Source organism: Empidonax traillii, unplaced genomic scaffold (genome assembly GCF_003031625.1).
Source record: "Empidonax traillii isolate 1590-97213 ecotype Southwest subspecies unplaced genomic scaffold, ASM303162v1 scaffold363:size828163, whole genome shotgun sequence".
NCBI classification, from domain to species: Eukaryota; Metazoa; Chordata; class Aves; order Passeriformes; family Tyrannidae; genus Empidonax; species Empidonax traillii.
In genome coordinates, this window is record NW_020955556.1 from 504,375 (window position 1) to 518,080 (window position 13,706).

Below are 13,706 nucleotides of genomic sequence, written 5' to 3' on the forward strand. Positions count from 1 at the left end.
GCCCTGTATATTGTGTGCCCTTCTCTATCATCCTTTCCTAATTAGAGAGTTTGGTGTGGCAGAAGGTTCCAGCAGGCCTTGAGAAGTCTCTGGGCCTTTGGGGTTGGTTCTTCCCCGTGGTACCACAGTCCAGCTTCCTGGCAGAAGTGCTTAGTTTCTTATTAAGGTTAAATCTAAATTGGGTTAAACAACCTTTGTATTGCCAATTTTTGATGCCAGAGGGTGATACTGAAGATTTTTATCCTTTTTATATATCTTCAACTTGCTTTCATTGACTTAAATATGGAAGAAAACAGCTATGAATGATGTAGTAAAATTTTAAGTCTTGAGACGTAGTAAATAATGTATGTTTTCACTTTGTTGATTTCTGTGGGGAAAAAAAACCCATTGCCTGCTTACACCTGATAGCACTTGTCTTTTCAAAATGGTTGTTTTCACTTGAGTTCTGTTCATTTTGTGATTTAATGGCATTGAAATAGATCTCTCAAGCATTGATGTATTCATTTTTATCATATTTACATCAGCAGCAGTTCCCATTTCAGTAGAAATTTGGTATTTCTGCCTGAATGTTGCTTTCCTCAGCAAGGACTGGTGTCACCCCACGGTTCTACATCGCAGTTCCTCAGTGTGTCTCTGAACATCTGCTCTTAGGAGGAGTGAAAATAAATGTCTTGGTTCTTCTTACAGCTGCTAAGAAAACTGAGCTTTAAGAAAACAGTTCTTCTGGGGCTTCTTAATACTCAGTTTCCCAGTATTCTGCAGTAGTCTAATTTAATTGCAAAGGAAACTAAGGATCCCTGTCTTTTCTGGATAGGAAAAATTTGCCATGTTTGACACATAGTTACTTGTGTGTTCAGGAACTCCTTTTTTTTGTGTGGTAAGTTTAATAGGGAAATAATAAACTTTACTGCAGAACTGTGATGTATACTAATCTGACTTTTGAAATTTGCAGATTAAGGGTTTTTTCCTTCATAATTTTAGTAGTAGTGGAAGTGAGAAATAAGTCTGTTTAACTCTATATTGGCCACAGTTGCCACCCATGTTTTCTTACATATTTGCTTAATGACACCCATGCTACACTGAAATAACCTTCAGAGATGATCCAGACTCAGTGTGCAAGACTGACATAATGTTGTCAGCCTCATCCTCAGAAGATGTCCTGTGCTAATGGAGCAGGTCAGGTAATATAAACTGTGGCAGAAATAGGGGATGGGATGTTTTAGGTACTGTATAAAATTTGCACAGTTACCTAATGTTGTTTGTGGCTACAGGAACCAGATTTATTGTTTCAATAGTGAGGGAAATCCCTGGACTTTGACCATTTGAATAAATAAAACTGAGCCAGATGTGGTTCACTTTCTTGTGTCCTGTGATGTACTTAATCTGTAAACACAGCACTTGGTCTGCAAGAGACACCAAGGACAAAAAGTGATGGAGATCAGAAGGAAAGGGTGAAGAGCACTCCTGGATGGCTGTGGGAAGGAACAGATCTGCACTCCAACCTAGCCAGCCAGTGCTGCTGCAGAGCCCTGCAGAGCCAGCGCTGGGCAGTGCCGTGCCCAGGGTTTGGTGGAGTCTCACGAGGAACTGGGTTCTGATGCCGTGGCACCAGCTTTGTGCCAGCTGGGCCTCGTTCCGTGCCTTCCACCACAGGCTCAAGGCTCTGCTGTGTGAGGAGCTCTTGGGCTTGCAGGATCTTCACAGTGCTGAATCCAGTAACTTTTGAGATCATTTGTACTGGTGGGAGGAACTGAGCTTGTGGAAGCAGAAAGATTGCAAGAAATCCCCGAGTTAAAGGAGCTGAGAAGTTTTTGAATATCATTGCATGGATGCAGTTCTCCCTCTCTGTTTCTGATCTCTCTTTCTTTTCCCAGAACAATTGTAACAGAAGCATTTTATTTATGGAAGCGTTTTGCAGGAGGTTCCCCGAAGTGTGAATGATTTCATTGAAATCAGTAGGAAAAAAAGAAGATATTTGATGGGTTGCACTAGGACACCTATCCTGTGAGTTAGCAGGCTTACTGTGAGTGAGAATCAGCTTGCAGTGCCTACATGAGAGTTAACCTTGGTTCTGCTAACACCATGAAAATCTACTCTGAGTCCTGGAACCAGTTTTGTCATTTCACTTGTCTATCAAAATACCTTTTCTTTTTTGTTTTTAAGGGCTGCATGCAGTAGTTACAGAGTCACATTTCCATCTCTTTCTTCTCCCCACCCCACTCTCTCCAATAAGGAATCATTTGCACAACTTGAAGATAATTTTTTGGAGAATGTTACCAACATAACCTAAAAATCGATTGAGTTTCACTGCAGTCAGAAAGTTGTACATCCTCTTTTGTCTCCAAATCCTCCGAACCTCAGGGGAAAAAGCCTTTGAAGTGAAATGTAAAAAGAATGTTAATGTTTTATGTGGAAAGACAGAATTTAGAGGGGATGAGAAAGAGGAGAGAGAAACAAGTATGATGTGTTTTTTGCAGTTGCTCTGATGCCAGATGTGGCACATAAATCCTGTCTTTCCTGATCACCTTTGTATCACCCCAATGGTTTCAGTGTCTCATGTCTTGCGTTGTCTCCAGGTGCTGCCGTGGTGTTAGTGCTGGGGAGCACTTGGATTCCTACCCAGAGTGCACATGGAGATGTGTAGATGTAAAATACTGCCCAGCTGTACGAACCAAAGCCTTGTGAGACAGTGAATCCTCCTGATAAATCCTGAGTTTTTCAGAAAAGTCTGCTTCTTTCCTTCCATTGTGGGATGTTTTGATAGCTGCTTTGTGTCTAAATATTTTTATGCTCAACCAGTAATGGCCCAGCTTTCATTTTACCTTGTTTGTATTTAAAGAATTTCTCATTTTTTACTTCTCTTAAATAGACTGGGAAAAAATAGATATTTCTGTAGTTTCTGTGTGAAAGGGGTTTTATTTTCCATTCTGCTAGTTGTTGGATTTTGCTCTGCAGTGTTTCATCATCTGTCATTCCTTGAGGTAGAGATGATGAGCAACTCCCCAGCCCTGTTGATGGGAATGGAGAATGCTTTGCTTTCCTGGTATTTTTGGTGCCATATTTACCAGGACATTGTATTGATTTGCTTGACTGCTGGTGTGTGATGCATGACAGCAAGAGAAATGGAACTTTCTGAACGTGGAGTAAATGGTGCTTCTGATGATATAGAAGTGATTGAGGGAAAAGCAATCAATCAGATTCTCTCTGCTGGTACCAGTGCTACCTTCAATTTAATAGCTAGTAAACCAACAGTTGTTTCACAGTTTAAATCAGAGTGTCCTGTGCTTAACTCAGATTCTTGCAAAAATGACTTGGAGAATGTTTGGGTTTAGTATGCTTTGCTTTGTACTTTACCAGCATGTGATCTGATAATTCAGAAATATTGAGCTGACTTTCACTAATTCTTCTTTTTTCTTGTCAGAGAGCCACAGATTATTTTTTCTAGATTGTTTCTTACTCTTTTAAATCGGTTGGTCTTTAAATAATTTTAACTTGTAAGTAGAGTTGGTTTCAGTCTCAAATACCTGCAGAAGGAGTTTATTATAGCCACACATATTTTAGGTCATTTTTAAGGAAACAAACTTTTAAAGCATGGTGCTCTTTTATTGTGTGGAGGAAAATAGAGGGTTTTTTTGTATTGGAGGGAAATAGAATGATGTGCAGAAAGAGATTTATAGATTCTATGCATAATGCATTATTCCTTGAAACTAAGTGTTATTTGAGCACTCTAAAATGGTGTTTAGTGTATAATTTTGTCCTTTGTGGGTGAGAACTTAAAATCATGGGTTTATATATATGTATATGTAATTTTATTGTTTCAGTTTCCAAAAAAGTCACAGTCATTTTTTGATGTTTGAATTATTTTTATTTACAGTTTTCAATGACAGCAGTCTTTAGAAGGCTATGAACATTAATGAATATCTTATTTCCTGGTTTTGCAATAGATTTCTGATGTCTGTCCACCAGCTCTGGAGTGTGCAAGTTGGCTCAGCTGCCAGCTGGTCTGGCAAACCCAGATTTGTATTTGATGCATATGTTTTGTGACTGTGTGAACATGTGTTCTGGGGTGTTTTTTTGGGTGGGGTTTTTTTTGGTTGGTGGTTTCCTGTGGGTGTTTTTTTGCCAATGATGGGTATTGCTGCATCTGCTCTAGTTGCCTCTTCCAAGGCCTCTTCCAAGCCTCACTGAATGTGGCTGTCTTTTATTCCATTCAAGCCATTTTAGGAAAAGGATTATGCTGTTTTTACAAGTGAAAACTAAATGGGTTTGAACCAGAGTTTGTCCTCTTCCTTCACAGTCCAGTTACAAACCACAGAGCACACAGAGCCAACTGTATGTTGAATTATCACTTACGTTACCGTCACTGTCCTCTCTCCTCTACTGACCATGGACCACAAGGCAGAAAAGCATCCAGGTCACCAGGAGGAAATGATTCTGTTACCAGTGCCCAGGGACAGAAATTGCAGCAAACTCCTGCTGTTCTATCCAGCCTTGGGATCAGAAGTTACTTTAAACTGAACATACAGTTGATATCTAGAGATGGGATGTGTGTAGTTTTCATTTGGTTTTAAAGGTTTGTTTTATTGCTATATTCATGTAATATGTCTTTAAAAAAATACAAACCCAACAAATATTAAAATGCACTAAGATTGCCTTTTGATATTAGAATTATGTCTGTATGTTTTTTTTACATATTGTGTTACGAGTGGTTTAATTTTTGAAATACATTTGAAGTTATGCTCAAGTGAATTGTCTGGACTGTTCTCTGTGGTGTCAGAAGAGATGTGGGTGTTAATTGTTTGCTCCTGTTTTTCTAGATGGCTACACCACAGATGACATCGAGTTTTACTGGCGTGGGGGTGATAATGCTGTCACAGGAGTGACCAAGATTGAGCTACCACAGTTCTCCATCGTAGACTACAAGCTTATCACCAAGAATGTTGTTTTCTCTACAGGTTTGTGGAGGGGAGGCTAAAAGGGGAATTCACTGGGAAGACTTTTAGAAATGGGTTAATTCACAATATGCAGTTCAGGATCTGAGCAAAAATTTTAGAAACAGGAGTGAATTAGAGCCTCAGGTGTGAATTTTGAAGGGGGAAGGTTTTTTACGGCTCTGGTGGTGCACAGGGCATCATTCATTCACCTCTGCAGAGGGGACAGCCATCTGTCACGTTCAGGCCCATCAAATGAGCTGTATGCTCTGTTTTCCTGTGAAATTGGATTAAGCCACTTACACACCTCAGTGTATTGGTATGGCCAGAAACCCAGCCAGTAACAACCCAGTCTGGAGGAAATTTAGGAACCTTTTCCTCCCTGTTTCTAGATGTTCCTTTTACCAAGCTGTGGATGTATTAGGCTAATTATTTTGTCTTCTGTGTAAAACCTTCAAAATCCTTGTTCCACGGGATTTTCAGTTTAGCCTTTTCTAGCAAGTGTATGAGTTTTTGAGAGCTGAAAAGATGCTGTCTTAGGAGAAGGAGAAAATCAGATTGGACCTTAAATTGTTCAAGAGAGGCAGGGGTTGGGTCGGGCTCTTACCTACCTGGGAAACCTGTGGGTGTGCTTAACAAATTATCCTCAAAGTTCAGATATGGGTAGAAATCATCTTTGAAGGGACTGTAGGAAGATGGTCCATCCCAAATTCTTCAAAACCAAGCAGAAATGAGACTTTAATAATGATTTCTAGGCACCCATTTCAACAAGTGTTTCGTACAGGAAATTACTTGTGGTATCCAGAGACAAGGCAGGTGTTGAATTTCTTGGAGAGAAGAGAATGAGGGTTAAACTGAAGTGGGCACACCACAGTCTGCCAGGGAAGAGGCATTTCTGTGCTCTCTTGCTCTGAGGTATTTTGGCTATTGATTGTTGAACGTTATGATACCAGCAGATTTGCACCTAGAGCATCCTTGTACCCTTAGAATAAAAGATTCTTTAATCCCAATTCTTGCTAGAAATTCTGCAGCTGATAACCCTGGATCTTTCAGCTCTCAGTGTACTCTGTGTTGCATGAAACAATAAAACCAAAATGACAGAAAAATGGTTTTAGGCTTTATACAAGTAAATTACAGCCATGCCAAATATTCTCTTTTAGGTGCCTACCCAAGGCTGTCTCTCAGCTTTAAACTTAAGAGAAACATTGGCTACTTCATTCTGCAGACCTACATGCCTTCTATTCTGATCACTATCCTGTCCTGGGTTTCCTTCTGGATTAATTATGATGCTTCAGCTGCAAGAGTTGCTTTAGGTAGGCATTTTTACACATCTCATGCAGTGTGCATTAGCTGAGTGTTTTTCTGGCTTCTGGCTTAGCAGATAGTGCATGATCTGAAAAAAAAAATCTGTTAGATATTTTATGTCTTGCTCCTTAAACTTTTGATTGTTTGAATCAGCATTTAAATCATCCCAATTTAAATAAAAATTAAAGACATTTCATGTCTGACTGAGCTAACTGTATAATCACTGTAACCAGAATTAGCCTAAGTGTCTCAACATTGTCTGTTGTTCTTTTATTGCTTGTTTTGCCTCCAAAGACAGTGCACCTCGTTTGCTTTTGCCCATGGCAGGCCAGAACACAACATTCAGCACTGTGTTAGGGATTATAAATTATGAATTTTCCTTTCAGGTACAAATTAAATAAGGTTTTACTAGGGTTCTGTAGCTCACTTGTCCTTGAGGGATGAAGCTGCACCTCAGATACTGTGTCCAGTTCTGGGCCCCTCAAGACTGACTTCAGAAAGGACATCGAGGGGCTGGAGCGGGTCCAGAGAAGGGAACAGAGCTGGGCTAAAGGTTGGACTCTGATCTTAAAGGTCTTTTCCAACCTAAATGATTCTATGATTCTGTGATTTTTTTTTCCTTACTGTTACCTTACATTCCAAAGGCAAAACTGTCCCCCTAATTAATCTCTGGAGTACTCTTGTATCTCATCACTACCCCCATGTTTATACTGAGCCCCTCATCAGAGGATTCAAACATGTTGCAAAAATAAATATCTATATCTATTGCCAAATAGATACAGATAAATCAGTATAAATCAGGCTGATTCCTGCCAGTACAGATCTTGTATTGCTAAAATAAGTAAACCCACTTAAAACATGCTATTGAGAATCTGACACTTTAACCTTAGAGAATACTGTCTGAGATTTACCAGACCTTTCTGGGTGGCATTTTCCCTTAAGAGTTTGAGACTGCAGATATCCTGAAAATGCCTGAGTAAAGCAAGACAACAGTAACTGTAGCCTGCTGATTTAAAACTGAGACTCATTGCAGAGGGTTGCTGGAACCCTGTTGCAGAAGGCCACCAAATTTGTCAGGCATAATTTGCCCTTAGTGCAGCCGTGTTGGAATCGTTCAGCCTGGAGCAGAGAAGGTTCCAGGGAGACCTCAGAGCACCTGCCAGTGCCCAAGGGGGACAAGAGAGCTGGAGAGGGACTTTTGACAAGGGCATGGAGTGACAGGACAAGGGAGAATGGCTTTAAACGGACAGAGGGCAGGGTTAGGTCAGATCTTAGGAAGAAATTCTTCTTCCCTGGGAGGGTGGTGAGACACTGGAACACATTGCCTGGCGTTCTGGCTGCCCCATCCATGGAACTGTTCAAAGCCAGGGTGGATGGAGTTATGAACCACCTGAAGACTCCCCACCCATGGCAGGGGATTTGGAACGAGATGATTTTTAAGGTTCCTTTTAACCCAAACCTTTCTACGATTCTGTGAATAAGGAGAGAGGTTGGAGATGTATTTTCTCCACCAGGGGGAAAAAAAAAATTTTTTTCAACTCTGAATATTATGAACTAGTATACTAGAAAGTTAAAATTATTTCAATCACTGGACTTGTCAATTCTTTTTTCCAGGAATCACAACTGTGCTCACAATGACAACAATTAACACCCATCTCCGAGAGACTCTTCCCAAAATTCCATATGTGAAAGCCATCGATATGTACCTTATGGGCTGTTTTGTCTTCGTTTTCATGGCTCTGCTGGAGTATGCCTTGGTCAACTACATCTTCTTTGGCAGGGGCCCCCAGCGGCAGAAGAAAGCGGCAGAAAAAGCTGCCAGTGCCAACAACGAGAAGCTGCGGATGGACGTCAACAAGGTAACCTGGCACTGGGGGGCACTGGGGGGTACTGGGAGCATTTCCTCAGGAGGGCACACCCTCACTGCTGCCAGACAGGGCTTTCAGTGTAATTTCTGTAGAAAATGAGTGGAATTGTGATGATCTTGTCTCAGTCTGCAGAGCAGCGTATTTAACCACCTCAGCAGTGAACGCTGCCCTCTAGCATGGAAGGCTGAGAGACTTGTTTTTAAAGCTTTACTGAGAGATGTTTTCTTAGTCAGAATGGAGAGTTAAATATATCTGTTTCCAAAGGAAAAAATCCAAAATGATGGCTGTAGCTGATATTCTAGTAAGAGCTGTATGGAACATTGGAACTAAAGCCTAAATTTAACCTGCTTTCATAAATCTTTCAGATGAGCTGCATAAGAAATATTTGCTATAGAAGTGTTTAAAGCTTGACAAGTTTGCATATTTTCAAGATATAATGGTCCAGGATACTATTGACTAAATGAGGAACTGCGCAGAAATAAAACATCAACATGCTGTGTACTTAATTTTGAATCTAAAAATGGTCCCCCAGGGAGGGAGAATTAAGGCAGAGAAGACGTTTGCCAAGATACACACTTTGGGAAAAGAATCCATTATGCTTAATGAAAATGGGGCAGTTATCGTAAAGCATTTGTAATTTGTCACTCTGACCATTTTGGATGAGTTTCACACAGTGGTAAATCTGGGCTGAATGCAAAAATGTGCTCAGTGTAAAATACATAAACTTTCACATACATGCAAAATTGGCAAGTTAAATAAAGCTAAATTATCTTTGAGGGGGGTTTTGTTGGTTATTGGTTTTTTTGTTTGTTTCTTCGGTTTTTGTTTGTTTGTTTGTTTTGTTGGGGTTTTTTTGTGAAGGGAAGCTTTTTGAATTTGTAATTCAGCATGATACTCCAAGGGGAAAAAAATCAAAGGATTAAAAAACAAAACTAAATTAGAAAAAAACAAGGGATTATTTGTGAATTGGAAACATAAGTTTCATACAGCTCTAGTAGTGGAATTTCTCATGTTTTTTCAGACCTTATACACTTCTACACACATAGTGTGCCTGCAGACAGAACATTTTGTTCTGTATTTGCTGGAATAACAAAAACCCATCACATGGTGATAGAACAAATCAATTTTGTAGGTTATAGGTTATAGCCTTTTAAGATGGAGAGTTATATTGCCATGGCTCAGATCTCACCCATTTTAAATTGAAAGAAACATGTTTTAATGAGTAGAGTTAAATGGATAATGAGATTAATTTTGATGCTGTGTTAACACAGATCATCTTTTACCTCTGAAGTTCATCTTTTTCTTTCTTTTTATTGGTGATTTTTCGGCAATGAAAAAAAAAAGCTGTGAGTTTTTATTTAATTTGTCAAGTTGTGTTGGATCCATGGGTGCCAGAGTGCCACCACTTGCTGGGGTATATTTTTATACACGCTTTCACTTGTGTATTTTTGATATTCTTATTTATACAATAGATCTTTCTGCCATGTAACAGAATAGTCAAGTCTAGTGGCAAATGGCTGACCATGAAGTAGAATTTGAAAGCACTAACCAGGGCAGGGATCCAATGAAGTGAGCAGAGGAATTAATTCCAATAACTGTTGCGGGAATTTGCCTACAGGATTGACACAAAGTGCTCTGGGAACATCTTTACTTAGATTTTCTTTGTACTGAGCCTTTTACTTAATATCCTAGGCCAGCATGGTTAACAAGGTGTGGCAGTTCTGCCCTGGTACCCAGATACCCTCTGATCTGATAATCAGGTTTGCAGCCCTTTCAGCAGTGACAGGGAATCAAACAGGAGAGATCAGAGACCCTTGTCCTGCTGCTTTGAGGAGAGGAGTGGAGCCAACAGCTGCTCTTGTGTCTGACCAGCTGCAAGAAATCAGATTCATGTTTAATGGACCTGAATATTTTATCTATTAAGGGAAGCCAAATATTATATAATTATTTTCATGTATAAGAATTAGAAAGGGGCCTGAACTGCTCAATTTAGTTCAGATGCAGTTGTTCAAAAAAGCTAGAGTATTTTAGAAATGGGACCAAATGAACACTCCATCTGTAATTAGGATCCAGTAGCGAAGGACTAGTTTTGCAAGATTTGGTGGCTCAGGAGGGAAATGTCGTGGATTTCCATCAGGGTGGCTGCAGAGCTTCCCCGTGGCTATTCAGTGTGAAACTGTGGCCAAATCCTTCTTTAGATTTCATATCACATTCAGATCAAATGCCGAATATGGGAGTTTTGGGTTTGTTCTGTTTTGGTTTTTTAAAAATCATAGACTAGTTTACATTTGAAGGGACCTTTAAAAGTCACCCACTCCACCCCCCTGCAATGAGCAGGGACATCTTCAAGTAGATCAGGTTGCTCAGAGCACTGTCCAACCTGACCTTGAATGTTTTCCAGGGATGGAGCATCCACCACCTCTCTGGGCAACCTGTGCCAGTGTTTCATCACTCTCATTGTAAAAAAATTATATCTAGTCTGAGTCATCACAGAAGATTGTAACTTCACGTACTCCCTCATTTTCAAAGATTGTTGGACCTGTTTGGGGTAAGGGAAAGGAAGGGAAAGAATTGGGTTTCTATCTTGATTTGCTTCTGGATACTGAAACCTGAGTAATGAAATCATGGAGAAATTTAAAGAGCATAGAACTCAGGAAGATTCAGACTCAATTCCCAGCAGATACATTACCACAGACTTGTTAAATCATATTGGACTTGCTTAATTTTCTTTGCAGTGAGTTCAGGTTAAAATGGCTTGAGTAGCATCATTCCACTCTCGAAACTTCTCAAGCTGCATCCAGCAGTTTGTTCCTTTAGTCTTAGCTCACCATCTTTTGCCTTCCTCAAGGCTGATTGTTCTCTCTGTAAACAATGGTGTTGTTGTTTACAGATAAATCACTGACTTTCTTCTCACTCTAGACATCCCTCCTTTATTGGAGATAGCAGTCACACCATTTCCTCACCTCTCTTTTCAAGTTTATCTTCTTATGTTATGTCTTCAAGTGCCCTTGTTACCTTGATAATTACACATTTCTTAATCTCTTCTGTTCTGAGTGGCAGAGTACTGCAAGAGTGAATAAGGACAGGCAAACTGGGAGGGTTGTATTTCTGCTGGAAGGCCTAGTGTGCCATAAAGGAGGGTGTATGTACTCCAATTATATATTCTAAACCATTGTTATCCCCTTTTTATTCACTGGACTTCTGTATTTTAAGTAAGAATGCTGATGGCCATCAGGAACCTTTTAATCCTTTGTAGGCAAATTTCATTCTATCTTTTCTTTAGGCTCAGGGCACTAATCTAATATGCTGTCTGTGCTTCTTCAAGATGATTAACAGATATGTAAAACATAGCGTCAAATTCCAGCCTCTGATTTCCCAGTGTTGTTCAGCTGACTGTCTTCCTTTGGGGAATGGCACTTCACACAAGTGGCATTGTGTTTTTCACGTGTAAATACCTCACTGAATGTGGTGTGAGTTGGATGCAGTTGCAGTGACCATTGAATCCTACATATTTCCAGCCTGACTCAGAGCACAGAGGGTGCAGCGAGTGCACAGGGATGGACCTGCAGTACCTGATAAGCAAAGTCACAGAAATAAACTACCTCCAATTTTGCAATCATGCTGCTGTTACTGTGAGCAGTAATAAAGCAACTTCCCTCTGGAAAAGAGGGGAAAAATGTCAGGGTGTTACGCAATGATTCATAGAACTGTTTATACAGATTTATTCAGTCTTTTTTTTTTTTTAAGAAATGTGAAGTGACATTGCTGACCTCTGCATGTTTAGATAAGGTTTCTTTTCTGAACAAAAACACTTTTTTAAAATATACTGAATGTATTTTTAAAACAATGAGTAATTCTTTGCTCAGTGGTCTTTGTATTATGTAAGGTATTCAGGCAGGAGGCAGTGACAGGGCATTGCTGCTGCACAGTGCAAGTCACAAACACGGGAAGTTGTCAGATTAATGACATTTTCCTATCCAAAATTTGGGTACCAAGTAAAGAACGTGGAATTTCAACATGATAATTAAACAGCATATTAATAGATTTGAATACAATAGAAGTGTACTTGAAAAATTAATGTAGGGCTTAGGGAGCAAAGAACATTTAAACAAATACAGGTGTCTTTGCAATTCATTGTCCTACTGGTGCTCTGTTGTTATATCTGGATTAGCCCAGAGTTGTTAAAGAACGTGAGGTGGCAAGGAAAGAGCAAACAGGAGCTTAACTTGCCCTCAGCTGCACTTCACTTGGTACCTTTCTTCTCCTTCAAGTTGTCTCAGCTGCTGAATTTTTTTTCCCTGCAGCTTTTTGACAAAGGAAACGAGTCTGACCAACTTAGCTGGAAAATTTTGATAGTTCTCCTCACAGCTCTCATTTTTCAGGGACTCCTTTGCATTATCAGAGCTTTGAGGCAAACAGGGCCATGCAATGACCTGTTTCACAGGTGATTGCAGTAGTTATTTCAGCGTGAACTGGGCAGGCTGAGGATGGCAGTTTGTGGCCATTGGACAGTGTAGCAGGGAAAGAAAGGGGCTCCAGAGCTCCCTGCTTGCCCAGGTGCCTGTGTTCAGAGTGCTGTCTGTGTGTATGTGCTGCTTGGGCAGGACACTGGCACTGTGTGTCAGGTACCTGTGTTCAGAGTGCTGTCTGTGTGTGTGTGCTGCTTGGGCAGGACACTGGCACTGTGTATGTGCTGCTTGGGCAGGACACTGGCACTGTGTGTGTGCTGCTTGGACAGGACACTGGCACTGTGTGTGTGCTGCCTGGACAGGACACTGGCACTGTGTGTGTGCTGCCTGGACAGGACACTGGCACTGTGTGTGTGCTGCCTGGACAGGACACTGGCTCTGTGTGTGTGCTTGGACAGGACACTGGCACTGTGTCAGCACTGCCCTCCAGTGCAGCAGCACACCTGGAAATGGCCTCAGCTCAGGTATTGCTGTGCTGCCTGGCATTACCAGGACAGCTGCCAGACTTCTCTGGGCCACTTTAGCAGGGAATAACGGAACAGCCTGGGTGGTGTTGGCACAGATGGCTCTTTGATGGAGGGGATGGAATTAGGGGAAGGAGTGTGTTCACCTGAGCCAAAGGGGAGGCACTGCTGTGTGGCTGTGGCCCTTTGCAGGTGGACTCGTGATGGTTTCAGTGCCCTGCAGACAGCCAGGGTCACTCTCCCCAATCATCAGGCTGGTGTAAAGGTGCATTAGTGGGGCTGCAGGCTGCAGATAATGGGCCTTGCTCCAAAGCAGTGCTCCAAAACAATTAGGCCTGGCTAATGCCTTCGTTTCCCCTCTGATTCGCTGCTGTCTTGTCTCTGGTCTTTTCAGTTCATAGAAATAGTTGTTCATTTCAGTCTGAAGAAATCATATAATGTATCTCCAGGGAGGAGGAACTATTGCAAAGGTACCTAAAACCAGTCAGTACCTGTTACATAGAACTGCACCTCATACCCTATGGAGTAGAGCTACTTGTAGTATAGAACATGAATAAGCATATAAAGCATGTTTGCAATAAGCTGTAAAAGCTTTTGGTAAGAAGAGGATTTTTAAACTGGCTATATGCACAGACTCCCTTAATAAACTGAACAGGATATTAAAACTCT

General features: G+C 40.9%; 1 protein-coding gene across 2 annotated transcripts in view; it reads left to right on the plus strand.

Annotated features, from left to right (window-relative positions):
- GABRB2 (gamma-aminobutyric acid type A receptor beta2 subunit) overlaps nt 1-13,706 on the plus strand; it is a 110,551-nt gene that overhangs the window by 87,348 nt on the left and 9,497 nt on the right. For both annotated transcript variants that reach the window (XM_027892703.1, XM_027892702.1), the window contains 3 exons: nt 4,818-4,955; nt 6,092-6,244; nt 7,851-8,095. In XM_027892703.1, the coding sequence (XP_027748504.1) occupies nt 4,818-4,955; nt 6,092-6,244; nt 7,851-8,095 (536 nt within the window). The remainder of the gene's footprint in view (nt 1-4,817; nt 4,956-6,091; nt 6,245-7,850; nt 8,096-13,706) is intronic.